Below are 27,811 nucleotides of genomic sequence, written 5' to 3'. Positions count from 1 at the left end.
CTTTTCATGACGCGTCCAGGCAAGAGTAAACCAGTGCTGGTACCGTGTTTACCTTTCTAACCAGGGAAGCCAAAGTAAACAATGAACCGTGTAAATGCTAACATTGTATGTTAGTGGTTCAATCTTATGCAGTTTCAATGCAGAGAAGTCACAATGATTTCCAAAATATGGGGACTTGGCATGCGGGATTTGTGTAGGTGGTGTTTGGTTGAAAATTTAATTTAAAGATTTAGCAAAGGGTTACCTTCATCCGCACGAGTTGAAAATTTTACACATTAAAAAACAAACAAACCTGTCCTTAATGGATTCGGGACTGTAGCGCAAGTGTTTACACAACTTTCGTACTCGCAGATCAAAGCAGACTACTGTTTTCTCTTTATATTAATGTAAACATTACTTTTATTATGAAATCTTTTCAATATATGATTTCCTCAAATGTTACATGGGCAATATACTATCATTCTGGAATTATATTGACTTGTTTCTTGCATGAATATGTTTGATTTTATTCCATAAAAGGAGATTGTTTTGATTAATGTTGTGCTTATTGACCATTATCGAGTGCGGCGGATTCCAGCAAGAATTGGATTTCAACAACATACGAAACCCCACAAAAGCGAACTATTTGATTTGGAAATCATGACAGCGTTTTATGAAAATAAAGTACCACCATGTTTTTGTTGAATTTGTGAAACTTGAGACGTGTGGAGTTAATGACGATTTCCATGTGAGGTGGTACCGAGTTTAACTTTGGATGATCCGAGCTTGGAAAAGTTACTTAGCCGTGAAACTTTTTCTTCCAGGCCTTTTGAATGTGGCAGGCGGCTTTTGCCACACTCAAGATGGCGTCGCTCTTGTTCCACCTCGTGACTTCCTACGTCACAGATGCGTCAGTTTGTGCGTAACGTTGTGTTGACAGGAGAGGCAGGAGTCGACCGCGGAACAGCAGCAGCCGCCGCCGCCGCCGCCGCAACAGCAGCAGTAGTCAGCATCATCGGAGACGAATGGAGTAACCACACGGCTATTATTCCAGACAGTTGTTATTGTTTAAACACCTAGTTGAAACAACGATGGCAGACGACCAGTCCGCGCAATCCTGGTCGATCGACAAGGATGACTACGTTCTCAATGAGGTGATCGGTGAGTAGCTTAGCAGGCTAGCACTAGCTGGTTAGCCTTCCCTGTCTTCTCAGCGCGGTGTCGCCTGCCAACATTTCACCCGCCGACTAGCATTGCACGTCTGAAGTGAACTAAACGCCGGTTACAACTCGTAGCTACGTCGCCGAAGGGTAAACAACTCATACTTTTATCTCTTTCCGAGACCCAAACGGTTAACATTGCGAAAAGCCGGTAGCCCGAGGTGAAATAGCTTCGAGTACTTCAGCACGAAGCTAAAAGGCTTGTTCACGTAAGTTAGCCTGGAGTGCGTTAAGATTCGGGGGTGGGTGGTGCTCCGTTTCTGACGGTCTGCGTCCTGGAGTGAGACATGCACACCAATCCAGATAACCGGTGATAGGGTGCAGGAGATCTCCTCTGACGTGGCGTCTTGCTGCGGCTTTGTGTAATTCATGGAAATCGGCCGGATGCTTCACCTCAGCATGCCATCTGAACTGCATCCAAAGGCTACACATGCCAACATTGTCCACATATATACAGCGAACGACCGTCACATTCCTACCGACGAGGCTGCACTGCTTGTAAACACTGGGTGATTCACCTCCCGACCGTGTTGCTGTGTCCCCCTCCAGGCAGTGGAGCCACTGCAGTGGTCCAGGCAGCCTACTGCAAACCCAGGAAGGAGAAGGTGGCCATAAAACGCATCAACCTGGAGAAATGTCAGACGAGCATGGATGAGCTCCTGGTAAGGAACAGTATTTGAATGGCTGACAATCGCACCAGTCCAGATTATCTCTCTGCATGTGTGTTTGTGATGGAAAGTCGAGAAGACAAACATCAGTACCACAACAAGCACAAGTTTTTTTTTCCTTGCAATATCCCCTGTCATGATACTAAAGAAGGATTATCTCATCTCGTACAACGGCTTTACAAAGTAGAAGCTTCATTTCAAATACAAATGTGACTACATAATTTATGGCCGTTTCTCGACGCATTTAAAATATGCAGTCGGATCTGTGTCACCGTATCTAAGCAGTAATAAATGTGACTCAACAAACAGGAGTTTCCTACACACACACACACACACACACACACACACACACACACACACACACACACACACACACACACACACATTCACTTCCTCACTGAACACCGCTTCTTGCAGCCTGTATGTTATCTACTGCCAGATAAACTATGGCTCATTCAAATAAGCACTCTTCATATTTGAACAAGCAATTTTATTACATGGGTTTGCCAGTTTATTCTTATTTGCACACAAGCACTGCAGAAAACCATAGAATTCCCAAGAAGTTTTTGTTACATATCTACAGTGCAATGTTTATTTAAACAATGAAATCTTTCCAGGGTTATATCTAATTCTGACTTAGAATTTGAAAGCAAACTTGACACAGTAATCAGAGGTTACATGTCGCATTTCAAGGTAGAGCTTCAAAGAAAATAATTACATTTCAATTATCTCTCTCTCTCTCTCTCTCTCTCTCGCTCTCTCTCTCTCTATATATAAAAACATGAACTTTGAAAAAGCAGCAGTGCCGATGAACCAAACAAACTGAAATCTTTGTATCTCATAAGCAATGTGATGCAACATTATTACGTGGCCCAGTGATCTACTCTTAGATAGAGGTGTGATTCATTGGGGTCCCCAGTGTGATGAATCACCATACATTTTATAGCTATTAATCAAGAGGCAGACAGTCTTAGTTATACCACACAAGGTTTTATTGAGAAAAGGAGCCTGACGGAGCGCTGCAGGTAAAGATAGTCTACATTGAGTAGAAATACTTTTCAAGTTGGTCGATTGAAACTGTTCATTCTGCACCCCTGAGCTGAGAACGATTTTTAAGGGTCCCGTAGCGGAGAGTTCATCTAAGCAAAATGAGACAGCCGCTTACGCCTATAGGATCAATACAGCTTATCAGCCTCTGCATATCTGCGTTTCTGCAGAGTATATGACTCCGCAATGATTGCCCAACCGGTTCAAAGCTGGACCTGGCTTTGGACTTATCATGCCATTTACATGTTATTTTTTCAGCTGCGCAGCAAAGGGATAACTAATAATACACCGATGTCTCTGTATGGGTCATTTCCTTCACGGTCTGGTACAAGGTGATGTATTCCTAACCGTAATATGTTCCACATGCCCTCTGCGCAGAAAGAGATCCAAGCCATGAGCCAGTGCCACCATCCCAACATCGTTTCTTACTACACCTCCTTTGTGGTGAAGGATGAACTGTGGCTGGTGATGAAGCTGCTCAGCGGTGGTAAGTCACAAAGTTTTTTCCCAGCAGGCTTTACCTTTGGCTTAGACCTTCTCAGTGTTTGGACTTATCTTCCCCTTGACTTTGCCTTTGACTATGTTTTTTTTAATTGCTCCTTAAAATTATCTAGCCTGGAATAGTTCCTCTTTACACCTTGACTACATGTTTGCGTAAGGTTTCCCAGAATGTCAGTGGGAGGTTGCGGCGTTATTCTCGGCTTCCAAAAATGCTTAAGGAATAGTTAATGACTATGTATCTTCTGCTTTTAGGAGTTTTGATGATAAAATACACTGGTGGTATTTTCTCCGTGGCGAACTTGTTGAACTCTTAAAAACCACAGAAAGGCTTCACATACTGCATCGTTACTTGAAGTGGAAGGACAGTGTGTCTTCGGGAATCTTTTTTTTTTTTTCCACTGAGGGGTGGAGGGTGTACTTTGCGCGAACACGATGGTCGAATACGAAATAACAAATTCGAGCTTCGTTGCGAACAAACTGTGGAACATTACTGACATTGGCTCCCACACACGCACACGCACACACACACACACACACGCACACGCACACACACACACACACACACACGCACACAATGGCTCTTTGACCCAAGGCTCCCAGACAGCAGTCTCTGCCTCAGGCCCGGTCAAAATGATATTTAGATATCAGCCGTGATTCGATCATGGCACTGACTCTGCCTTCTAATATGCGTTTATCGAAATCAATAAAATCACTGTCCTTCATGGAAACTAATCCTCGTGGCCAAAACCGAATCAGTGCACGTCGTGTCGCTGAGCTCAATCCCACAGTTCTATCAAGCTGAAGACACCGAAAATTCCTGCCGTTCAAATGCATTTATTTCCACCTTTTCTCCCATTCTGCCTTTCCAGTTTCTTTCTTACTCGATATTGCCGTTAAAATTGAATTCACCGTCAGTGTCGAGAATTTATTTTTTGGTTAAAATAACTGGAAAACCGTAGGAATTTCATTCAGGATTAAAATAAGAAAAGCAAATTACCACATGATGCCTAAAATCCATTTATTCATGCCTGCCTCAGCATAACTCAGCATTTACAGCCGAAGCAGGTCCGTGCCTCTTCCGTCCACAAGAGGGACAACTGTGTTTACTGCTAATTTCCACCAGTTGGGCTTTTTGCATTGAAATATCTGATTTTATGCACACCATGAATACGTTCAGCAAAGCAGGAAGGATTCAGCCGAGCATTTTATGGAATTATTTCCTCACAGGAAATCATTCAGCTGATTTAGCCATGAAAATGATACCTGCTCACTTGTCACTCTGACACGCTGCGTCTTATTAAGATGGCGGGGCAGGAATGTTGAAAGTTAAGTTCACCGGGTTTTCTTTAATGGTACGTCAAAGCGCTCTGCATGTCCGTTTTGTGACAACGCGCCTCTCTCCCAGGCTCCGTGCTGGACATCATCAAACACATCATCTCCCGCGGCGAGCACAGGAGCGGAGTGTTGGACGAGGCCAGCATCGCCACCATCCTGAAGGAGGTGCTGGAGGGGCTGGAGTACCTCCACAAAAACGGTCAAATTCACCGGTGAGGCGTCTTGTTCAAGCGCCGACCTAGCCCCTCATGGCGCGGGACACGCCGGACTCGCACATTTCGGGCCGCGGTTCGACGGCACTGCTCCCGTTTGAGCCCGCTGTCACACTGAGCCTCCGTCGCGTGCACTACTGAACTAAATCCTGACGCTTTAATAATTCACGCCGTGAAAATGCATAATTGAGGGGCCTTGTTTTACATAGAAAACCCTCAGCGGGAAACACACGGGTTTGAACGTCGCCGTGAAGAAAGGCTTCTCCTCAGCCACGTGATGCATAATCTGTCAGATGAATAGAATCAATACGTTTTTCCACATGGTGACTGGAGTAAAAAAAAAAAACCTAGAGTTTTTAGTTTTTAGGGCGCACAGGGAGTTGAGGGTTGTTAGGCTGCAGCTGCTGTGCTGTCAGGTAACCTCCTCCTGACAGCCATGACACCAGCGTGATATTTTCAAATCATCCCTTCTTCTATTTGTCCTTCCTGCTTTTTTCAATCCAACATCCTGGGACCACCTCGGGAAATTTCTTTGTCGGACTCAAGGATGAACGGATCGGATTCTAAAAGAATTGGATTTGATTTGATTTTAAAATGATCAAACTCACTCTGTTGCTAAATTAAGTTTAGCGATAAAGTGGAGCAAAGTGTGCAAGTCACAGTTAGCATAACATGATAGCATTAAGTGTGTAGCGACTGAGTTAAGCGAGAGTACAAATCTCCAAAACCAATTTATGTCTTTACATGCTTTTATAATGTACTATTATTTTTTTTATAAATTGTTGTTTATGAAGTACATTTTTCTTTTTTAAAAACACGAAACAAAAAAAGGGTTCTGAAACAGATGATTAGCATTACAATTCATTTCAACGGGGAAATTGATTTTGATACGAGAGCAAAACCGAGTTACAAGCTCGGTCACTCGGGAACTATTAAACTCGAACTTCATGGTTCCACTTTATTCGCTTAATATCCTGCAAAACAAAACTCCTGAAGTCTTTCAGAATACTCACGGGTCAAGGGTACGGATGGAAACGGGTCCAAGTAGCGACCGGTTTCATTGATTCACACAAGGGCAGACCTGTATTTCTAGTTTTCTTGTGCTCACAGAACTCGGCCGGATTAAAACGAACCACCTCCGTCGCTCCTGTTTTTTTTTTTTTTTTTTTTTTTTTTTTTTTCTTAATTTGCTGAGTCAGTGTGCAGCCGAGCGACTCCTCCGCAGGCGCAGTCACTGACTTGTGACATTTTAATTGCCAGTGTTGTTCTAATCTCTGCTCTCTCCATCCACAGCGATCTGAAGGCTGGAAATATTCTTCTCGGGGACGACGGCTCGGTGCAAATTGCCGGTACTGTGATTCACTCTTTTTTCCCCATTAAGGAAGTTGTGATTGTCAATCGCTGGTAGAAGATAGAGATCAGGGCCGCTCAAACGAATCCCCCAAAATAAAGGTTGCAGAGACTTGTGACACATATTTGACAGCGAACTTTCACTTTGGCAAACCCTGATCCGGACGGGAAAAAAAAATCCCACAACTTATTTTAGTGTTCCATCTGTGTGTCAAGCACAGTCACGCTGAAACAAGTCCCGACGGTTTTCCTCACAGATTTTGGCGTGAGTGCCTTTCTGGCGGCGGGCGGGGACATGACCAGGAACAAGGTCCGGAAAACCTTTGTGGGGACACCGTGCTGGATGGCCCCCGAGGTCATGGAGCAGGTGAGGCGGCGGTTTGATACAACGGCGTGAGATTGCGTACCATCATCTATTTGCTCCTGTTTTAACCGACTTCTGCATCTCGCCCGCAGGTCCGCGGCTACGACTTCAAAGCTGACATCTGGAGCTTCGGGATAACCGCCATCGAGCTCGCCACCGGGGCTGCGCCTTATCACAAGTACCCGCCGATGAAGGTGAGCACGCGTTTCACGGAGAACGCCCTCGGTCAACTCCAGGGTTCCTCGGGAACAGGTCGAAGCGGGCCGCGTCCGAAAGTCAGCTTTCACTCTCGTCCAAGGACGTGTTTGCCGCACTCGTCGCCGCGCTTGTACTTCACTGCCAGCACAACAAGAAGCGGCGAAGTACAGTCACTCTCGTGTTCCGCAGAAGGGTTCAGCTGACAGGAAGCACTTTGTATTCATTAGTGATTTGCAGATACACTTTTGTTTAACGTAAACAGAAACAAAGTCAACATGAAAATATTTCTCACACATGGCTGCTGCTCTGCCTAAATATGTCATAAAGCTGTTGCTGCTCCGCATAATTTAAAAAACATCTTCAAGGTGGAGAGAAACGCCGCGCAGCTCTGTAAGTTGGAGTGTTTAGTTAGGTTGGGTGGCAGGTGGATGATATATGAAAATGCGTATGTGCGGATCTGTGCGGCGCTGACATTTGCATAAGCTGCCGCTCTTGATGCATGTCTTCTTAAAAAGCCTCTTTTTTAGATAATGCTGAAGGCAGGGATCATTTTAAATTTTCTGAAAGTTTTTAAGTAGACACAAACCCGTTTTGTTCAAATCTGCAATCCTGTCCAGTCACCGATTCCGCTGGATCGGTTAATGTGGCTAAAACCGTCACTGGAATCCAGATAAGTCTTTACAAAAAGGGAACAAATTGTTCAGTTCTGAGTTGAACTTCCCTCGATTCTTCGTGATATTAAAAGTTCGAGGTTTGAAGGACGGAGATCGATCCCTTCCGTTGTCGTCCGGGTTGCAGGTGCTGATGCTGACCCTGCAGAACGACCCCCCCTGTCTGGAGACGGGCATCACAGACAAGGAAATGGTCAAGAAGTACGGCAAGTCCTTCAGAAAGATGATCACCCTGTGTTTACAGAAAGATCCAGAGAAAAGGTCGGCACCCAAAACACCTTTCAAGCCACAATGGGTTTTCAGATATTTTCACTTTCCCGGTATTTTTCTGGACACACTGAAAAGCCTATGTGTGTGTGTGCGTTTTTCTTTTTTTTTTTAACTTTAGGCCAACTGCGGCCGAGCTGCTGAAACACAAATTCTTCACAAAAGCCAAGGTATGACGCCTGCACCCTTTAAAAAAATAAGCTCCAAATATTTAGTGGCTTTCCAAGAACATTTTCACAGCATGCTTGCGAAATGTTCGTCTCTCTTTCAGAACAATGAGTACTTGCAGGAGAGGCTCCTACAGAAAGGTCCAACAATATCAGAGCGATCGAAAAAGGTCAGACGGCGAAAAAAATTAAGTTTACCCGGAGGCGGCGTGCGTCCCCGAGCTCAGCTAACAGGTAGGGTTTCTGTCGCCGCGCCGCACAGGTGAGACGCGTGCCGGGATCGAGCGGCCGTCTGCACAAGACGGAGGACGGCGGCTGGGAGTGGAGCGACGACGAGCTGGACGAGGAGAGCGAGGAGGGCAAGGCCGCCGTGGCAGCCCTGCGGGTGAGACTTCCCACGTCCGCCTCCCAAAGCCGCCCCGTGTTTATATTCACCGACCAGCAGATGGCGCTGTTACGCTATTTTTAGCACACCAGATATTTCTGTTTACCATGCATGATTATCCCGAACTGTCAGGGTTAAAGATCACGAAAGAGCAGATCGGCAAGTGATCGCGATGTCAAACATCCGGGCCCCCGTAGATCCCTAAAATGCTGATATACAGCTTTGAAGGAGTATCTGAAAACCAAAACGTTGATGTCACAGGCCAGCGTTTGTGATGTCACAACAGGAGAGCTGTGACCCAGGGCTTCTGCAAATTTTAAAATCTTGATGTCACTAAGGGGGAAGTAAAGAAAAAATGAAAACATAGCATGCATGTGTGGGGATTGTACACAGGGGAAGCGGTGATGTCACAAAGTGCCTCAATCAATAATGCAGATACAACTACCGGTAAAATGATTGCACAGTACAAGCGGTTCAATATGAATGTTAAATTGCTGTGTTGAAAACTACAGGAACGTTTATTTCAAGCACATTTATGGGATTAATGCTTGCGTTTATGCCACAACTTACACTTTTGTGCGAAACACCCACTCGGATTACATGCTCAAATTTTATTTCACAGCGATCGTCGTGTCTGGGTGTGGGTTTTTTTGTTTTCAACTCTCCTGTCGTCTTGACTCTCTGTAAGATGTGTTCAATGTCACCCAATTTCCTGAAATCCTTTCATACTCCCATGAGTCTGCATAAGGGGCAAATAAAAGCAATGCATGTTTTTTTTTTTTTCTTTCTTTTTTTTAATTCTGACAATCTTGTCATGTCCATTCTGCAGTCGCCCAGAGTGAGGGACGGGTCCCAGAATATGGAGGTGAGTCCCTTTGTGATGGACATGACCAACAAATCTTTTTTTGCTAATTATGAATGTCTTGTCAGAGCAATCTGCATGACTGTCTCACCCGTGTGTCCTCTTTTGTCATCGTGTTCCGCCTTTTGATGGAAAATCGCCGAAATAAACCTCGTCAATTGGGTCTCATGTGGTGCCTCTCAAGATCTTCCCACCGACGGAGGCTCCCGCAGCGAGCCTGCAGCCTCCGGCTCTGGCCAACGAGAGCCACGCGGCGGCGGCGGGACAGAGCGGCGAGGACGTCCCGTCTCAAGCTCCCGCTCAGACGACGAGCCCTTCCCACGTACCCGCGGCTCAGGTGAAACAAAACAAAAAAAAAAAAAGCACAGAAATCCCATCACAATTTGAAAAAGACTCGCGGATTCAACCTCTTCTGTTCTCTGTGGCGCCGGACGCCATGTTTTCCCGCCCGCCCTTCCCCACGCAGTCCGGTGAAGCCTTCCCCGCCGTGCCGTTGCAAGACGCGGCCGCCGCTGATTCCAGCGTCCCCATCAGCCTCGTGCTGCGGCTGAGGAACCCCAAAAAGGAGCTCAACGACATCCGGTTCGAGTTCATGCCCGGCAGAGGTGAGCGGCGACCGCTCGATTCGACACTGTGAGCGAAGAACCTCCGGCCTCACCTCCGCCTGCGTGTTGTCTCTTCATTCAGACTCTGCCGACGGAGTTTCTCAGGAGTTGGTCTCCGCCGGTCTGGTCGACGGGAGAGACTTAGTCATTGGTAAGCCTTCTCAATAATCGCTTATTTATTTGTGATAAGGGGACCCACATGTTAAGCCTGCAGATTTTCAACTTGACCCCTTTGTTAGCGTCCGGCTCCTCCAGCCTTTCCCTTCTTTTGACTGGTCTTGTAATTCAACTGTCGCGCTTTCTGTTTTTTTTTTGTTTTTTTCCCCTTTCGTTATCAGTTGCTGCCAATTTGCAGAAGATTGTCGACGATCCTCAAAATAACAAAAATGTGACCTTCAAATTGGTGAGTGAAGAAAAGGTCTCGACGAAACGCTCCATTCATGCGGGTTTTTTTCCACGGGATCAGCTGTTTGTTTGTTTTGGGCCGTGCGTTTTCCCAGGCGTCCGGCGTGGAGGAGTCCGAGATCCCCGATGACATCAAACTGATCGGATTCGCGCAGCTCAGCATCAGTTAAGTCGGACGGCCGGCGGCGAAAGACGGCGACGCTGAACTGTAGTCGATTCCAGGACACCACTTCTGCCAAAGAGGGGGGAGGAGCAGGAGCGAGGCGGAGGATGAGGAGACTCGGAGCAGGCAGGAGTGCGACACGACTGCAGGACGCACCAGGACCCCACACTGAGAAGGAGCTCGGTTCATCACAGAAAACACGTTTGAATCGTTTACAGTGTGCTTACAACAAAAAAAAAAAAAAAAAAAAAGGACAAAAAAACAAACAAAAATGGGAGAAGAGAAGCAATCAACGACATCAACTCCTCATTTCTTTTTTTTTTTTTTTTTCTTCTTTGTTTTTTCTTCCTCATTCATAAGCACAACCCAAACCATTTCCTGCCAGTACTGGAAGTGATGCCTTTCTTTTTTTTTTTTTTTTTTTATTCATGTTATGTTAGTATAAACTGTGCCACAAAACTCACACGAGTGTCGTGCCACCTCCAATTGGCACTTTATCCTACACTGAATTTGACAAGTGTAAATTTCAGCCTTAGTCATATAGTTAGTTTGCTATAGATTTTAACAATGGAATTGACAGATAAATTGATCTGTGATCGTCGGATCGATTACTTGTTTGCATATCAACAAAATCAAGGATCCCTTGGGAGAGCGAATGAAATAACTTGTTGAACCATAGGTGAATTTTTGTTTGGGGGTATTTTCCAGAGGTGGGGGAGCGTTGGGGGGGGGCTCTGCGTCACCGTGTCACTGTCTTGCGGTTTTGTCAAAACATAACCAAAGAGGAGGCTCAGATTGCGCTGCTCAGATCACTTGTCAGATCCCCCGCCCCACAAAAAAAAAAGCATTCAATACAAGAAATATTTTCACAGATCCTGACTGATATTCGTACTCTATGCAATAGTTATTTCACGTTTATTGGTTTTTCGCCACGCGTGACCCTCCAGTTGCTGATCCCCCACCCTGTTGGCTGTTGGTGAAGAGCCAGCGTACGAAACAGGCGCCTTTAGATTTTCCTCTTCAGGAAAAATGGCGTGTGTGACACACACACACACACACACACACACCAGTTGGCGGCTCGTTTCACACGCTGCCTTTTGACCAACGTCTAGTTCGCATGCTGTTATTTCATCCTGAGAGTAGTGTTTTTCCCTTAAAGGGCCAGTTCACCAAAATAGCAGAAATACATTCCTGCTCTCCTCACAATCATCGCTTTACATTTAGCCTCGGTGCAGTAATTGAAGGCGACGGCCAATCAGAAAAAGCCCAGTGAGTTGATTTGAAAATCCACTTCACTCATAGACAAGAATTTGATTTTCCCGAAAGCACAAAAACCCTAGTTCGGTTGAATTAAGCGAGAAAGTGATCCAAAGTGAAATTCATGGATGCGCATGTAATTCATTTTAACGCTGGGAGGCCGGTCTAATGTGGCACTGATCGCAAATCTGAGCTTATTGTCCCTGTTACTGTAAACGTCACTGATAGCACTAGAAACAGGAGGCAGATGCAACCGCTGGATTTACAAAAAATTTAAAAAAAAATGTGGGTGAACCGGCCCTTTCCGGGCGCCCACACGTCCCCTTTCCCCGTCGTCACTCCCAGTGTAGCTTTCTGGCTGTTTGTACCACATGCAAAGGGCTGCGGTGTGGCTCCTAGTTCAGGTACCGATGTAAATGGTGTATGTAAAGATGTTGTAAATGTACGTATGACGCAACTTCATGCACTGTCACCGACATCATGACGCTCGTGTGTAATGATGTGGATGCAATGACTGTTAAAACGTGCACATGTCAGATGAAAAGGAACATTCAACTTGTAAATACCCGTCAAAAAACAGATGGTGGAGCTGATCGGCGACTCATCTACACCAGTAACAGAGAGAGTGCCGGTTTGCGTCGAGGATTCCACTGTTGGCCTTTTGTTTTTGTTTGTCTTTTGTCAGCATCACTAATCATGCACAAATTACTTGTCCAATTGGCACCTTATTTATATGTTAACATGCGTATTTTTGAATTGTGTCATACAGTTTTTATCTTACGGGAAAAAAAAAAACAACCTGTCTGAGGCTAATGGATTACAAAAAAAAGCAGCCTTTTATTACTTTGACAAGTCAGAAGGTGCGGTTATACTTGTGTGTGTGTGTGAGTGTGTGTGTGTGTGTGTGTGTGTGTGAGAGAGGTAAAAGGATTGATCTTCAAATGCTGTGTGTTGAAAGTCAACTAGATTTTCTAAATTTCTCTCCCTTTTATTGTTTACTCCTCACCAAATACCATCCTGCCTCTTCAGGGGTCAACGAATGATTAGACCTAACCCGATCCAATGATTGGCTCATGTGACTAACTTTTTATTTTTATTTTTTTTTAACAGATCGCCATGTATTATTACACGCGTAATCAAAAATGTACACATCCTCAAATGCTAATTCGAAATGGAACCTCATGAGATTTTTTTTTTCCTTTGTTTTTTGAGAAACTGGTTGTAAAATGTCGACACATGAAAACATGATTTTTAGTAGCTAAATAAAGTCACACGGTGGAGTGAAAAGCCTGGAGAGTGCTTGATTGACGAAATGTTTTTCTGTTTGTTTTACGTTTGTACACGGCTCTACTGTTGGTTTAGTTTGAAGGGTTTTTTTCATTCAGGTGAGGATTTATTTCAAGTATTCTCTGTTTTTGGGGAGATTCATGCCATCCATCAGCACCCTGGATGGTTCCAGAGGTTTCATATAAGCTAATTTCTCACTTCCCCTTTATTCACTGCCTCGGTAGTTATTTCCATCCAGTCAGATCCGGAAGGACCGCCGTTAAACCGAGCTGGATCTCCGGGGCCGAACCCAAGAGGAGCACCTGGATTCATCCCGGGAGCTGGATGGGACCTTCGGCGAGTCAAGACCAAGACGGTATGGGTTCACCATGACACACTGTTGCAACGCTAGCGTCGTCACCAATGCGAGACGAGCAGTTACTGCTGTCTTTTGTGTTTGATTGTAAAAGACTTGTATAAATTATATGACGTTTAAAAAAAAAAAAAAGTTGACTCAAAGTCAGTTGACTCTTCGATAGAATAAAGACTTTAGAAAAGTTCACAGCAGAAAGCCAGCTGGACACCAAGGTAGCTTACTTATTGGTATTTGGTTGAACTTAGGTCAAACCAAAATGGAACAACTCTCAAATTGTACAAGGGTTTACAACCTGAACATCTAATCTGTGTGTCGGTGTGAAAGAAAAACAAATCCTCGATGTGTTGGGATGTCGGCCAGTGCTGCTGTTATGTCCTCATGTTACTGGAAGGTTTCTTTGGAGCTGGATTGACCGGGTTTGTATTCTCTACCTTCAGGGAGATCAAAATATTCAATATATACACTCAATAAATACATTCATTCGCTTCACACTTTTATTTTGATTTTTACATCAACATCCCATAAACATGCACTGTAACACTCAGTTGACATTCCTGTAATTCAAAAGTGAACTGCTGTTTAAAGAAGTCAAAAAAAAAAAACAACTTCAGTACAAGAGCTTATATGGTTTTTGTAACAATGCATCGATTTAAATAGCGGTTTAAAATTACCTGTGCAAAGGATAGCAAGACGGAGAAATGAAGTGCTGTCAGATCAGTAGAATTGCAACGGCCAAAACACAAGAGGGCACTCGAGTGTATCAAAGTGGAAAAGAAAGGTTTTTCCTTGAATTAGCTTTGTTTAACACGCCTAATATTATTTTTTTTCTCGTTCACGTTTATTTTATGATGTTGGAGCCAGGCACCGCTCACGTGACCTCTTAAACCCATCCCTTTGCAGAAAGGGACGCTCGACGTGACCTTTTCGATGCCGCCTGGCCAGTAAACATGGAAACCACTGGTCCATTGCGATGGTACGCCAGCGTCTCTTAAGCACCGCTCTAACTCAAACGGGATGGACTTTAACCGGGACGACGAGAAAATATCGCATGCGTAGCGAATTCAAACGTGGGTCGGTCCCTGTGACATAATCCCACAGCAGCTGTATCATCAGGTCAGGTTTCTGACATTTAACATCTAGTGGCTGTGACTCGTACGTCCCGGCGTGGGCACATTCTTCGCATAACTGGCATAGTGCTGAGTCACAGATGGGAGGTGGAGGGGGCCCGCCAGCCAAACAGCACCTACGGCGAATGTACAGAAACTCAATGTGGTCTCCTGATATTCAGGGATAAGACCAACGGTGCAGCAGTAGCATTATAAATATAAATACAACAAGGTTAAAGCGAAGTCCAAAAGGTTAAGGGGCTTCCTGCAATTCAGAAGGCCTTGCAGATGACCTGGAGGGAGGGGAGAGGATCACCCAAGATCTTCTCAGCTGCTGTCACGATGCATCAGAGGGTATTAGGGCAGGATGCAGTGCAGACGCCACACCACGCTGTGATGCAGCTGGTCAGGATGCTCTCAATGTTGTTGAAGGTGCACGTGACAGAGGTTGGGGCTCTGGCTGTTCTCAGTTTGTGGAGGAAGTTGCGACGATGATGTGCTTTCTTGGCCAGTGACGGAGTGTTTTTGGTCCAGGGGAGGTCCTCTGACACATGCAGAGGTCAGAGGTCACAGGTCACAGGAGCATGCTGGGTGTAAGTCCACATCTATCTCCTTTGCCATTTCCACCATAAGGCAGCATGTCTGGCTCCTGTTATCTCGTTTCCGTCGCTGATAAGGTTGACCACGGTCGTGTCGTCCGCGTACTTTATGAAGAGATTGGAGTTGTCATCAGACTGAAAAGAAGGTGACTTCTTTGGGACTTGACCAGTTTTGTTGGCACTTTGAGGCACGTGGGAACGACAGTCTGACTCAGAGATGTGCTGAAAATGTCTGTGCAGTACAAGCCAGGTATGTTGTCAGGACCTTTGCATGTGCTGATCCTACCAAGTGATCTCTTCGGGCTGTCCGAGCAAAGTGTCAGTGCCTGCACGCCAGGAGGGGGTTGGGTCTTCTTTGCAGGGCTGCTGTTGTGCTTCAAAGTGAGCAAAGAATTCATAATATTCTTCAACCCTCGCTACAGACTCCGACTGCTGTCCCTGAAAGGGCGGTTGGCCTTCCTGATGGTGTAGGACAGGTTGGCCGGAACTGCCCTCAGGGTCCACTGGGTCCACTGGCTATGAAGGCAGCATTGTGAGCCTGTGCAGCTCCACTGTCAGACAAAACTTCTGACTGACCCCAACTATGATGGTCTTGGTGTGAGTATGACATCTTGCATTATGTGACGTAGCCTGTGAGAGACTCTGTACACTCTTGGAGGTCTGTGGTTGTGGTGTTGATGGAGTCAGTGGTGGTCAAGGAGTCTCAAGGTACCTCCAAAGACACCTTCTGCCCACATCTGTACCTGCTTCCCTGTATGGTCAGGAAAGTGATGTGATCAGGGTTGCCAAGGGTGGGGGAAGAGGAGGGCCTCGCAACTTCTTTCTGGGTGGTGAAGACATGGGCCAAGAGGGTCGTTTCCCTGAGTAGGAAAGTTTATGTGCATCAGGGGCAGGGCAGTCAGTAGTGTACAAGGAGGACAGATAAGGAGAGACGGCACAACCTTGTGGAGCACCGGTGCTGGTGTTGAGGAGAGTTGACAAATGCCAACCCACAAATGTTGCTTCCTATTGGTGAGAAAGTCCATAATCCACCCACTGACGGGGTGGGGTACCTGCAGATGTAGCAGCTTGGTCTGCAGACAGCCTGGGAGGAAGATGTTGAAGGCAGAGTTGTAATCCACAAACTGGGCCCTGTTGTAGAAACTCAGCTAGTTCAGGTGCTGAAGTAGATGGTGGTGACGGAGGTCGATGGCATCATCCACACAGCGGCTCACTATGTAGGGGAACTGTAGAGAGGCCAGGAGGGGGTCAATGATTGGTTTGAGGAAGGACAGGATGAGTCTCTCAAAACTCTTTATGAGCATACATGTCAGAGTGATAGGTCTGTGGTCGTTTGGGTATGTTACCCTGTTCTTTGGAACTGGTATGATGGTGGATGTCTTGAAACAGGACGACACACGACAGCCAGAGATGGACATTACTCTCTGAGGGCGGGGGTGAGAAGTGGGAAAAGAGTGGAGACAATGGAGCAGCAGGAGGTCTCTCAAACCTGGTGTAGAAGATATTTAGATCTTCAGGGAGGGGGGTGAGCGCAGGGCCTTTTCCTTTTGTGATGATAGTATTCCAGACAGTCGCAGGATCGTTGGTGATTGAATCACACTCCAGTCTGGCTCTATTGTCCTTCTTGGCAGATTTGATATCCTTCTTGACGTCTCGTCTCACCAGCCTGAATGTGTCGAAGTCACCCAACACCCAACACACCTTGACAGGATCAACAACCAGATCAAATTTGCTTGGAAGGATGTCACTGATGACAAACTTCCTTTCTTGAACTGTTGTGTTCATATTCAACTGGACAGGAAGCCTAGATATCAAGATCTACTTGAAACCTACACTCTGATCAATTCTTGGTGTTTGGAAGTCTTCACCACTAAGCTCCCCAAAAAAAACATCAGCCATGGAAGGCAGAAAAACTGAGGCTGAACATATTAAGAAAGTACTTTCATCTTGTGGCTACCCTAATCGGGCCTTTGCCAGAAAGTATGGAAGAACACAGAACAGGAGGAAAACAAGAACAAACAAGACATTGTCATATAATATGTTTTGGGCGTTTCAGAGAAAGTCAGAAGGGTTTTCAACAAACACCAAATACCGGGTTTTGTGTCTCAAGTACAGACTTAAACAGAAACTTATTTCCGTTATCTCAACCTATTTCTGTATTCAACCACCACGTGTTGACCGAAAGCTGAACCCTTTGTTCCAAGGATCGACCCCCAAGCGTCAGTAAACTAATTCTCAACTTCCTGCTAACTCCGGTACACACTCCGGAGGCGAGGAATGAGAAGGGCGGCCGCCTGTCTCGCTCTCTCTCAATTTTTCCCGCCGATCCGGACCGTGGTTCCAACTTCGACGTTCGGACCCGACTAGGGGACCTGCGTACTGCACCCGAAGATTTCTCTGAGCCAACCACATCTCCAGATCGCCAGCCGTCCCTCGTCCCCGGAGGTATGCCTAGAGGACACCTCAGTCCTGGCCAGGACCACAAATCCATTGTTGGTCCGGCGCGATTGTCATTGGAACATCACATCCCTGATCAGCTCATTACTAGAGGCTAGTATTAGCATTGATCAGTTTTGTGGTAGCGTTGTAGCTGCTGTTTTCTCATGTCATTGCTAGTGTTACCTTGTTAATTCGCTTCTTGTCCAACTCTCTCTACTTTCCTGTCTTTTCTTAACACAAACGGTCACGTAGCAGCACCAAGTGGTAGCCTTCGGACTACAACTGTCGCAATTTTGGTCGTTCTGCATTCAGACTGCCATTTTGTAGTTTTCTGAGGCTGCGGCCATTTTTGTAGTCCTTCAATCCACACACATCGGCTTCTCAGATTGCCAGATAAACTTTATATTTCGAAAGGGGAGTTTCTTGGTATTTTGTGTGTGAATATTGTGACAAGTCTGTGTGACTTGGACTTACGCCTTATTAATCTAAAATATCATTGTGAATTTTGACATTTTAGATAAATACCTATTTCTTGAGACCTTGTTCCACTCATTAGTTATTAATTTCCAGCTTTGCTGGTGGTGCCCCGAACGAAGGTTGGAATCGTTATTCAGTTACTGATATTCCAAGATCTTTGATTGATAACTAAAAATCATCACTGGTTAGTTATTAATAACAAATTCTAACTCCGCTCACTGGGCTGCAAACGGTGCCCCGTGTGAGGCCCTGAATAAAACAGTCTGTCACAATATCCACGCATAATACCACAATTAATTCATTCATTTTAATTATTAATTACTTTTGAATTTTATTTTTTTTCCATTTTCAATTTAGAAAATTAGTTTTTGCTCCCTTTTTGTTATTTTTGTCTTCTGCAAAGCAGATACGCAGTGTGCTTTGTGGTTTTGTGTTCATTGTGCTGCCAACTTTAGACAGTAGATTAGCAGTAAACTTGCATCGCCGTAATTTGATTACATCGGTGGTGATTCACCCCACCTTGACCAGCACCTCACAGAAAGATAGGTCATAGTTGGAGTCATTTTGCAGTTTGTAAGTCACAAGGAGCCTCACCGATACCCCATAATCGTTAGGATGGATCTCATGAAAGGTGGGCGGAGGTGAAGCTCTATGGGGGGCTCTCGCCTTATTAATCTAAAATATCATTACTGTTAAATATTGACATTTTTGATAAACACCTATTTCTCGAGACCGCGTTCCGCTCATTTGTTATTATTTTCCAGTTTTGCCGCAAATGGTGCCCCGTGTGATGCTAGAGTAGACCAGTGCACAAGGCCGGGTTACTTCAATACCCCGAGTCAAAGACGAGTGAACCCCAAGGACGGTGATGTCAATGAGGATTGTGGTGACGTCCACATTGATGTCAAAACAACCTCCTCACAAATGGATGGTGCAACACAGGAGAGCCAACATTTTAGGACGGGACTTTGCAAATCACCTATACTCGAAGGACAAGAGCCACTCTTTTGAAGACAGCAATGTCTGGCCAGAGAAGACAGATGGTCCGATAGGGGAGTCAAAAAGTCTTTGTCTTTGTCAAAGAGTTGGTCCCGAGGTCCGCATACGACACCGCACTGGGATCCATCCCAATACGGATCTATCCGCACCCTCCAAACCACCCGGGAACATCCGCCGCAGAAAGCTGGTCCCGCTGACCTCTCCTTTGTTCCACACGGAAATTAGATCAGAATTTTATCTGTATCTATTCAAATTTTAACTCCTGTAAGTCCCCAGAGGTTTCCCCTTTGTTCTCTCCTGTGGACATCCCCATTAACGCAACAACCCCTTCCAACTGAACTTCAGCAGAACAACTCCCATTAACATAAGCCATCACGGCTTCGACCGGCCCCTCAGCCCGGTACTTACTGTATATGCCGACCCACCCAACACACACACACACACACACACACACTCCATTTGAACTGAAGAAGCCTTTCGGATGTGAAGTGAAACGTCTTCAAGGGAAGAAGTCCAGCTTCCACAAAGGGTTCTGGATGAGGATTAACCCTGACTGGATGGCGGAGAACCTCCATAGGAAGAGAAGGAATTGTTTCTCTGCCAAGATTTAGGAAGAGCAGGGGAGTGTCGGGCTAAAGAGTAATAAGGATTCTTCTAGCCAATTGCTGTGCTTTCTTTTTTTTTTTTTTTTTTTGTCCAATCCTCTCCTGCCAAAACCCCAAGGGTTTAAACATTAACGGACATTATTTAAAGGCCATCCCGCGGCTGCATCCATAAACTAGTGTTGTGTTTCATGAAGATGGTTGAGTTTGGGGAAATCCTCCACAGCATAGGTGACTTTGGAGCGTTCCAAAAGATCATCCTCTTTGCCCTTTGCTTCCCAAATGCCATTCTCGTGTTTCACTTCGGGAGCGTGCTGTTCATCCAGTCGGACCCGCAGCGGCACTGTAAAACAGACTGGATCCTCCCGGCCGAGCCCAACCTGACCTCGGAGGAGCAGCTGAACCTCACCGTGCCCCGGGAACAGGATGGGACCTTCAGCAGGTGTCTCATGTTTGTGCCCGTGGACTGGAACATCAGCGACATCAGGGAGAACGGACTCAATCGGACCATGGGATGCAGGGATGGATGGGTGTACGACAAAACCATGTTCCAGGCTACGATAGTCACTGATGTAAGTCACGTCCAGGAGTCGCGTTTTCGAATCAAATATCCATCCCGTCATAATATTGTTCACGTTTCTTCAGTTTGATCTAGTTTGCGACCAGGCCTTTATGGTGCAGGTGGCTCAGGCGACGCTGATGGCTGGGATTCTCATCGGCTGTCTCATATTCGGCCCTTTTGCTGAGTCGTAAGTACGAGCGCAGGCTTTCTAATCTAAATGTTCTTCGCTCTCTAGCCGAGCAAACGTCTCATTGCAAATTCCTCCTCTGCAGGTTCGGTCGCAAACGAGCCGCTCAGATTTCCATTATTACGACGCTCGTATTTACTGCCGTATCTGGATTAAGTCCCAGCATCCCGGTTTATCTGACCATCCAGTTCATACTGGGCATGGGATACGGAGGTTATCGGCTAAATGGAGTCATTCTGGGTAAAGTATCATATATCATATCTTATCTGAAGTGTCATCAACATCGGTTTAAATTACCTATGGAAAGTCTAAAGTTCATTCTTTATCACAAACAATCCTGATATATTAAAATGTATAATATACATTAGATAATACAATAGTAATTTTTAGGTTGTTTTGAAAAATATGGAGCCTCAATATATATATATATATATATATATATATATATATATATATGAATGGTTTTGTATGTAAATGTATATATGGATGTGTGTATATATGTAAATGTGTGTATGTATATCTATATGTATATATGGATGTGTGTATTCCGGTATATGTATGTGCGTGTGTATGTATATACCTATGTGTGTATGCGTGTGTGTGTATATGTGGGTATGTGTGTGTATATATGTGTGTTTGTGTTTATATATACATGAATCTGTGTGTATGTATATATGTATGTGTGTATATGTGTATGTATATATATGTATGTATTTGTGTGTGTGTGTATATATATGTGAATGTGTATATGTGTATGTATGCATGTGTGTGTTTGTGTGTGTATGTATGTGTGTGTATATATTTGTGTATATATATGTGTATATAATTGTGTATATATATATATTAAATATGTTAAAGTTATGTGAAAACACTGTCACAATTAAATAGCTGCTCTTAACACATCAAGTGTCAGTTGTAGTGCCCAGCCCCGAATATCACGTGGTTCTTGACGTTCTCCTGCAGAACCTTTACAGGCAGCTCTTTGTTTAACTGTCAGACTGGATCCAAATTCCACTAGCTGCTCGGCAGCTAAGGGCAAATGTAGTTACCTTGGCAACTCCCGCCGGAGGTCTGATGGGAGGATTTAAGAAGGCAGATATTACTCTCAGGTGCTGATCGGGTGCGAACCCAGAATAAAAGGGGCGTAGATACTGGAGGAATCTTAACTACGCATTCATATTCCTTAGTTACCACACAATTCAGCCATGGCCTTTAACCAAAGTGACCTAAAAGGTGCAGATGATGTGAATCAAGGCAGCGGATCACATCATGAGTAAATGCTCTCCCTCTCTCGTTTGCAGCCACAGAGTGGATCGGTACGTCGAGGAGATCGTGGGGAGTCTGCGGGACTCAAATCTTTACCGCCATTGGAACGTGTTTCCTCACCTTTATGGTCTACTTTGTCCGGGACTGGAGAACCATTCAGTTCATCACAACAGCACCGCTTGCAATCGTCGCAATTTATATATGGTCCGCATGAACAATTCCTTTTTTTTTTTTTTTAATTTCAACTTCTTTCTTTCGGTTGATAAAATTCAGTTTACCTTACGTGCCGCTGTTCACCGTGACCCCAACAGGTTCATACCCGAGTCGGCCAGGTGGCTGCTGAACCGAGGCAGGACGGAGGATGCGAAACAGCTGATCCTAAAAGTGGCAGCTATCAATAGACGCCCTGTTTCCCACTCTATGCTAGAAAATGTATGTAAATGTAAAAAGTGAATGTTTTTAGCAGATGACCGATCGGTTTCAATACTTGATGGTTTGGGGATTTCGCATGTGTTTGAAAATTTTACTCCATCGTCCCCCAAAAAATTGCCAAAGTGTGTGATAACAAATCATAAGAATAAGAACAACTTTATTTATCCCGAAGGACATTGTTGTGCTAGAGTTTCAAGTAAAACCTAACAATAATAGATAATAGTGGGAAGGAGGGAGAATAAGAAATACGAATAAAATATAAAGTGTCAAAGTTAAGGCTGAAAAGTGTTTTAAGGTCTTTAAAACTATCAGGGAAGATTGTGAGAACTGTGAGAACGCCTTAGCCGATTAGCGTCCATTAACGTTATCTGTCAATCCTTAATATCCAGAGTTATTCACAGTTGTATGATCTGTCTTGACAAACACAAAGAAATTTCCGTGCCTCTGTACAAATGCGATCGCCTGAATGATGTTGATCCAATTCTGCTGGTTGTACTTGTGTTGTCCCACAAAGGAGTAAACCGTAGACATCAAGTTAATCCAAAGTCTTCCACCCGTGCATTGCAGATCGTTGTGAAGGACAAACAGGCAAGGAGAGGCATTGTGACTCTTATCCAATCGCCCGTGCTTCGGAAATATTTCTCGGTCATACTTTTGGCATGGTAAGTGAAATTTTTCCAAAACATGTGATTTTTAGTCTCTCCCGTCACCTAGCGAATTGTCTTTTTAATCCTCAGGTTCTCACTGAATATCACCTATTTCTCCCTTTCCTTCAACGTGGGAAAGTTGGGTTTGAATATTTTCCTCACGCAGCTGATATTTAGTCTGTCCGACATACCAGTTCAAATCCTTTGCATCTGGCTGTTGGAGGTCCTGGGGCGGAAAGTGTCGCTAATGGCAACACTCCTGACCAGCGGGTTTTTATGCTTCTTGTTGCTGGCTTTTCCTCAAGGTACATGCAGGTTACATATTGTCTAGACTGTAAATTTAAACCTTGACCACCGTTCTTCATTTATATCTCTGCTATAGTGCTCGCTGTCCGAATACTCATTAACCAACGTCGACTGGCTTCCCCACTAAGTTCCCCTTCTTATCAAACATGTATAATCATCAGTGCGCCTGTTTACTATTTATTTGCGGGCTAGCAAGATCACCCGCCATATTTTTCTAGATTTTTTTTTTTACCCCTCATCTCCTGTTTTTGAACTCTTATTTGCGTAATTTTTGTTTTTCGAGTTTGTCGAGATAAAGGCCATAGGAGGCCTTGTTTTAATTGCTACAGAAATGGTTGACATTAAAATAACGATGGAACTTTGTTTGCCGCTAGTTAGCAAACATTAGCTAGCTAGCTAGCTAGCTGGGTAGGACTCCAAACCAAGGTGGACATTTGCGAATCTCAACCTGCATATTATCTGACATTAGCGTCAAGCTTGATGTACTCTTTATTCACCCTTACAGTTATGGTGTTTTTTATTTTAAGGGAATTCTGTTGCTGTAACCACATTAGCCTCTGCGGGAAGATTTTTCTCTAACTGGGCAGGATCCGTCTGTGGTCTCTACATACAGGAAGTGTTCCCTACATCTTTCCGGTAAGCTGGGTGTCAAAATTTAACCACATCATTCACCCACAAATAATGTATATGTTGTTTCGAAATTATTATAATTATGTCCATGTGACACCCAACAATATAATTTACATTAATAAGTGAGAAACTCACTTGTGACTCACCTGTTTTCACTTAATTTTTTCCAGCTGACTTACATTTGCTTATTTATCCAGCCCGGGGAAAAATATCTAGCTTAATCATGTTTTTTAACCCATTTTTTTGTGTTAAATTAAGTAGGTATATCCCTCATTATTTTATTTATGTCCAGTAATTTCAGAGTTGGTCAACATGATGCAGAGAAGGAAGGTGGATATACTGTATGTCCCGGAGACCAGGTGGAAATGTAGTAAGGCTAGAAGCTTAAGAGCAGGCTTTAAGCTGTACTATCATGGTACTGACAAGAAGAGAAGTGGAGTAGGAGTTATCTTGAAGGAGGAGTTTGTTAGGAACGTCCTAGAGGTGAAAAGAATGTCAGATAGACTTATGAGCCTGAAATTGAAAAATGAAGGTGTGATGCTCAATGTGGGTCGTGGCTAGACCCCTGCAGGTGGGATGTGAGTTTCAGGAGAAGTTCTGGAATGAGTTAGATGAAGTGATGCAGAATATCCCCAGAAATGAGAGAGTGGTCATTGGTGCATACTTAAAATGGACATGTTGGTGCAGACGATAGGGGGGATGAAGAAGTGATGGGCAGATTTGGTATCCAGGATAATGAGGCAGAGGGACGGATGGTGGTAGATTTTGCAAAAAGGATGGAAATGGCTGTCGTGAACACTTTTTCCAGAAAAGACAGGAACATAGGGTAGCTTATAAAAGCGGAGGTAGGAGCACGCAGGTAGACTACATCTTGTATAGACGAGGTAACCTGAAAGAGATCAGTGACTGCAAAGTAGTTGTAGGTGAGAGTGTAGCCAGACAGCATAGGATGGTGGTTTGTAGGATGACTTTGGTGACAAGGAAGATGAAGAGGACAAAGGCAGAGCAGAGGACAAAGTGGTGCCAGCTGAAAAGGGAGGAGACGGGTTCAAGCAGGTTTGAATGGGTGGAGAAAAGTGTCAGGGGTACTATGTGATGGAAGACTATCAGCCAGAACGAAAGGTGAACCAGACAGTGGTGGGACCAGCGATGCTGTACGGACTAGAAAGGTCAGAGAAGCCAGACTGAGATGGTTGGTACATGTGCAGAGGAGGGGTAGTGAATATATTGGTAGATATGGCAGGCATGAAGTTTCGAGGACAACCAAAGAGGAGATTTATGGACGTAGTGAGAGAGAATATGAGGGTAGTTGGTGTGTGAGAGAGGAGGTTACAGAGAATAAGGTTAGATGGAAAGGTTGATTCGCTGTGGCGACCCCTGAAGGGAAAAGCTAAAAGGAGACGAAGATGATGAGAATATTCAATTAAAAGAATTGCATAAGTGCAGAAAATTAGCTCTGAGTGTTCTAATTACAGCCAAACGGCGTCTGGCCTGGGTAGTATAATGAGCCGGGCCGGTGGATTACTTGCTCCATTACTCAACATGCTGGCTGTTTACCACTGGTCCATTCCCATCGTGGGCTTCAGCAGCCTGACCGTGATCAGTGGAGGTCTGAGCTTCCTGCTCCCGGAGACCAGGAGAATGGAACTGCCGGATTCGACCGACGAGGCCGAGAGAAACAGGTGAATAACGCTTTGCAAACGCGAAAGCGGGTGAAAGACTTCCATTGTTGGTTTTAAAATTGTACCGCTTCTGCTGCGACGATCAATTCATCCTAGCCGATTGACTGATTTGTCCATAATTTGTGTGAATTTTATACAAACTTTGTGCTCCTTTGTGTTGCAGAAATAAATCCACGAAGAAGAGACAAGATGAATCGAATCTACAAATTAAATCCAGCAGATTGTAGACCCTTTAATCTCAAGCTGATATCGTATGTTGGCTGAATGCTTCTTGAAGGTCCTTCCAACCGGTCCGTTACGTCCTGGCGTGACTGATTCGGGTTGCAAGTCAAGCAGGCTAACGCTTCCGGCAGCACCGTTAGCAGGTCAAGCGGTATGCTCTACATTCGCTGAAAATGCTAAATCCAAAATGATTGTCCTGAGCGCTGCTCTGATCAGAAGGAGCGGAGGGATCCTGTGGCGGCTCTTGGTTTGCATCCAAAACCATCCCGTTGTTAATGTTTTCTTCTTCTGGCTTTTGTGCATGGAGCAAAACATGTACCTCCGAAATATGCTTCATCTTTATGTCCTGACGGTCAGCAGAGGCAGGACCGAATCGCCATCGTCGCTTTTTTCTGCCGTTATTTGATGGAGCGAGACTTCGGTTCACGGGGATCTCAGGCTGTGCAAGTAAAGGAGGACCTTCTGGATGGGCGACGGATGGGCTTTGGCCTCCAGCCCGCCATCACCAGGCATGTCTTCATCACTGTGCTCAGGAGCGATCTGATTAACACCTTCGTTGTCGGTCGCTGCCTGTCACAGGTGAGCTTGCTCTGCAGACGTGGTCATAACCTGCTGTCTTCAAGCGTGACCTTTGGATCGTCAGATGGTACCCAAATGAAAATGGCTCAGGGGTCAGAAACTCCCACATGTGCATAAATTTGTGTTTCCATTCAACGTGCTTTCCCCGTGGCTCAGCCCTCATTACAAACGGCTCTCCTAGAGCTGTCAGGTTTATTGCTCCGGACGGGTCAAAGCCGTCCTATTTTGAGCTCTTCTGCCATCCGGAGGACGATTTCTGCAAACCACTGTAAGCAAGCAACTGTGCAAAATCAATATCTTTGTGTTAAAACCTGAAAAACGGAACTTGTTGGGTAAAAATTGGGGTTACAATCCACTAAGCCGCACCAGATCTAATTACACATGCTGTCTGTCACTATAAACAATCATGTCAATCATTCATATGAAACACACACACAAAGAAAAGAAAATGATCTTGTCAAGGCGTCTTGATCTCGGTGTTTATCATGTTGCATAGCATGGTCAACATATAGTAAGAGACATTTCTATTTACCAATTAAACCATTGTTGTATTGTGTTATTCAGGCCGTGAATGACATTTTAAAATCTTGATCTGCCTTACAAATAGAAATATATCACATTTGGAAAAAAATAACCGACTGCATTTTATTCCATTCCAATGAAATGTTGACTTTTGTCTTGTTTTTCCTTTTGTCTTGTTACTTAGTTCTTCCGCTGTTTTTCTTTCCTTAAGAGCTGTTGCAAATTGCACGGTAATGTTGTAAATACAGGCTGAAATACAGACAAAGGGTGTCTCATCTTGTGAAACATGAACATTAGTCTCATAATTCTCTTGTTTTAATCGAGTCAGGATGTCGGTGATGTTCGAGGCCAAAATCGATTCTTTCTTTTTTTAATAATCAGTCATTTTTGAACAAAAATTAGATTCAGTCCTGAAAATACAGGATTATGAGTTCATATTGTGGCTTCAAATCCAACATTTGATTCACCTGATCAAAATTTTCAATCAGAATATTTAGTGCTCAGTGATTTTCTGGTGTCTAAGACAAATTCCAGGTTTATGGTTGTTTAAAATTGCTTTTAATCAGTCAAAATCTTAACATTTTAATGTGTTCAATGTTATTTTTATGGATATGTCTATCTTAGAAGTGTAACGGCTTCTGAGCTCAGCCTGATGGATGAACCATTTACTGCAGCTTTCAAATATAATAGAGTCCAATGCAGTAAAGCTGCCGCGACCAGCAGGGTCAGCAACTTCTACAGCCGATCGTAAACCAAGCATTTATTACAGATTCGCTCATGAACAGACTTAAAGCAAAGCCGTTTCCACCTTACAAACCGTGATATTGCTTGTGGGCCACAGACGACAACCCACTACCACCGATGCCATTGAAGAAGCCGATCAGATCGGGTAAATATACCCGATTTTTCCCGGCTGTCAAGGTAGATTTCACCCAATTTAAAAGTAAATACCTTAAACTCATCACTGTGACATCAGAGTGCGCAGGGAATGATGCTCTTTTCATTCGCTGTCTTATTTTCTGGCAAAACACCAGTCGTCACGTTGCAGCTGCAGGTAGTAAAACCCTCATGTGATTTATATTTCTATTTCGCAATAGGCTATTCCCATATATATTATATTATATAAAATTCCAAGTTCTCAACCCAACATCCATGACCTATAAAGTGTGCTTCGTAACACCAGGAAGAGTTTTTACGCTCTTTTGTACATTGGGCGAATAAAAGAACATGTAGATTTGATATCTTTATATAAAAGG

At 44.5% G+C, this 27,811-nt stretch overlaps 2 protein-coding genes across 3 annotated transcripts; both read left to right on the top strand.

The window, feature by feature from the left end:
• The first annotated feature begins 911 nt into the window (after nt 1-911).
• oxsr1a (oxidative stress responsive kinase 1a) lies at nt 912-12,943 on the top strand. Its single transcript, XM_086172912.1, has 17 exons — nt 912-1,140; nt 1,749-1,861; nt 3,293-3,401; nt 4,821-4,962; nt 6,256-6,311; nt 6,570-6,679; nt 6,769-6,870; nt 7,673-7,806; nt 7,934-7,982; nt 8,084-8,149; nt 8,242-8,364; nt 9,194-9,229; nt 9,411-9,563; nt 9,693-9,831; nt 9,914-9,982; nt 10,170-10,234; nt 10,332-12,943. The coding sequence occupies exons 1-17, from the start codon at nt 1,071-1,073 to the stop codon at nt 10,404-10,406; spliced, it is 1,611 nt and encodes a 536-aa protein (XP_086029038.1). The 5' UTR covers nt 912-1,070; the 3' UTR covers nt 10,407-12,943.
• Nucleotides 12,944-17,159: 4,216 nt separating this feature from the next.
• On the top strand, nt 17,160-26,741 carry slc22a13a (solute carrier family 22 member 13a). 2 transcript variants are annotated; one of them, XM_086172730.1, is made up of 11 exons: nt 17,160-17,448; nt 18,684-20,092; nt 20,166-20,269; nt 20,355-20,509; nt 21,571-21,739; nt 21,847-21,967; nt 22,535-22,629; nt 22,705-22,919; nt 23,448-23,556; nt 25,026-25,232; nt 25,396-26,741. In XM_086172730.1, exons 2-11 carry the CDS (start codon nt 19,712-19,714, stop codon nt 25,457-25,459), a joined length of 1,620 nt encoding a protein of 539 aa, XP_086028856.1. In that variant the 5' UTR covers nt 17,160-17,448; nt 18,684-19,711; the 3' UTR covers nt 25,460-26,741. The 2 variants fall into 2 exon arrangements, with proteins under 2 accessions (XP_086028856.1, XP_086028855.1); XM_086172729.1 differs by lacking the exon at nt 17,160-17,448 and having other exon boundaries at nt 18,561-20,092.
• Nucleotides 26,742-27,811: the final 1,070 nt, after the last annotated feature.

The sequence above is a fragment of the Fistularia commersonii genome, chromosome 25 (genome assembly GCF_037954325.1).
Source record: "Fistularia commersonii isolate RoL2024-O1a breed Wild chromosome 25, RoL_Fcom_v1.0, whole genome shotgun sequence".
Taxonomy (NCBI): Eukaryota; Metazoa; Chordata; class Actinopteri; order Syngnathiformes; family Fistulariidae; genus Fistularia; species Fistularia commersonii.
This window is presented reverse-complemented; position numbering and strand designations above follow the sequence as displayed.